This window comes from Pyrus communis, chromosome 10 (genome assembly GCF_963583255.1).
Source record: "Pyrus communis chromosome 10, drPyrComm1.1, whole genome shotgun sequence".
Lineage (NCBI taxonomy): Eukaryota > Viridiplantae > Streptophyta > Magnoliopsida > Rosales > Rosaceae > Pyrus > Pyrus communis.
In genome coordinates this window covers 4,660,748-4,662,706 of record NC_084812.1, presented here as the reverse complement: position 1 = coordinate 4,662,706, position 1,959 = coordinate 4,660,748, and the positions used below count along the sequence as shown (strand labels likewise).

At 36.7% G+C, this 1,959-nt stretch overlaps 1 protein-coding gene across 1 annotated transcript; it reads right to left on the bottom strand.

The window, feature by feature from the left end:
* Nucleotides 1–335: 335 nt before the first annotated feature.
* On the bottom strand, nt 336–1,959 carry LOC137746611 (protein HEAT STRESS TOLERANT DWD 1-like). The gene is made up of 4 exons (XM_068486620.1): nt 1,824–1,959; nt 1,549–1,712; nt 1,123–1,201; nt 336–1,024 (listed from the first exon to the last, which is right to left on the bottom strand). Exons 1-4 carry the CDS (start codon nt 1,869–1,871, stop codon nt 998–1,000), a joined length of 318 nt encoding a protein of 105 aa, XP_068342721.1. The 5' UTR covers nt 1,872–1,959; the 3' UTR covers nt 336–997.

The following is a 1,959-nucleotide window of genomic DNA, read 5'->3' as shown; positions in this document are numbered from 1 at the left end:
GGTGCAAAAAGATAGAGCAAGGGAGAGAGAGAAGAAGCAAAGCGCAGGAACAAACGCATCTTAGCAGTCCCCACTACAACAAAACTGGGCACTGCACACAACAATTATATGTGCCCTTTAATGGCAAAGGGCACCAACATATGTGCTCATAAGTCAATGGTAACAATGCAGCAACCATGTTTCTATATGGACGTTACCATTGATTAGAAGGCACAATACCGTTTTTGGTGCTCAATGATGTCAGCACAAATAAAGGGCTTTTGTGCCTCCGTTCTGACAAATTGTCAGATTTACTTTCCCATCCATATTAACACAACTTTTATTATTGTGCCCAATAGGTTAAATATTAAAAAAAAAAACACAAATTCCAATATTACAAAATCTAATCAAATCAAATAGTAATACCGTTAGTAAGAAATTATTCAGTTTGGTTTTACATGCACATCCAAAATACCAATTAAACTATGGGTAGGGCTAAAACAAGCTTTTATGATCTAGTTCTACAAACAACCAATTCATATAGAGATTTAAACCAATAATTCCTAATACTATTGTATTTGAGTTCGTCGCAAGCCAAACAACCCTCAACAACCGCAGATAACCCAGTATTGACAGCCTCTAAAAAATGATCATGAGTAGGAAATATATCGAGCAGTAAAACACATAATCATATTGGATATCGTTAAAACGGAACTATAAATTTAGATTACCAAGAAGCTCTTGAAAACATCTTTTACAGAAAGCAGCAAGAAATGAGTATGTAATGGCTTCCAAACTTTCAAATCATGATTCTTTTTCTTTAACTGATGAGTTGTTCTATATCCTTCCTCCTACAGATTAATTGGTGTAATTCTGCTATGTATACATGCACTCACTTGACATGCATACTACACTAAATCTGGAACATGCGAAACATTAGATACTATCCATATTAGAGTCATCATCTGTGGCTTTGGCTGGCACTAGTTCGCGCTTTTTCCCGGAAATATTAGATACTTTAAGTATTCCAAGCAGCTTTTTCTACCTGCAGAACCACAGGTTTATGTTTTCACCATCAATATTGAATTGGTAAAAGAAATTAGATAAATAAATCAGTCACACAAACAAAAAGATAAAGCTCACCTGAGTCCCTGCAACGAAATACACGGTATGGGGGAACTCTGTCCGAACCAACCCCAATGTCTCTCGCACAATATCGAAGCTGTAAAAAGAAATTCACTTTTAGCGGTGAACTGGAAACCTATAACTCTCTTGGAAAGATTGAAACTTTAATTATTAACTATAACCATTACCCGCAAATTAAGTATAAAACTGGAACTTCAAAACATAATTCAATATTACGACTTACGAGTACAATGTGAGCATTTCCGAAAAGAAGAAATTGTAATTATTAACACAAGCTACAGTTAAGATTAGTTCAATTAAGTTATACTAAGTTCAGCTAATCATGCTCCAATAATTCAAACCCACAACCCAAAATTCAAACTTTATGCTATTCCTGCACTTTCTATGCAAACCAAAAAGAAGAATTCATAAATTCAGAGCCACCTTAAACATGGCCAACCGATATGGAAGGCATGGAGAGAATTGTAAGCTGAAGGGTCACACCGGAGCTCTTCACCCTCCTCCAGCTTGTGCACTCCCAGTTGCCATACCTTCGCCGGTATCGACGGTCCCGAAGAAGAAGAAGACGCATCTCCTTTCTTTGAGCCCTAAACAAAAATTCAAGTCAATTCAATCAAATCAATTGGGCAAAAGATAAAACCCTAAATTTACGAAAAAAATAATAATAAACGGAGAAGGTAGTGGAATTTGGAGCTGACCTTGGCCTTTCTTTTGGCTTTCTTAGGGTTCTTGATGCTTCTGACCATTTCTAATTCTTCAGGTTTTTTCAGAAACAGAGACTCTGATGAAGGAAAGATGAGAAAGCAAAACTGAAGGGTTTAGGTGGGGCTAGGG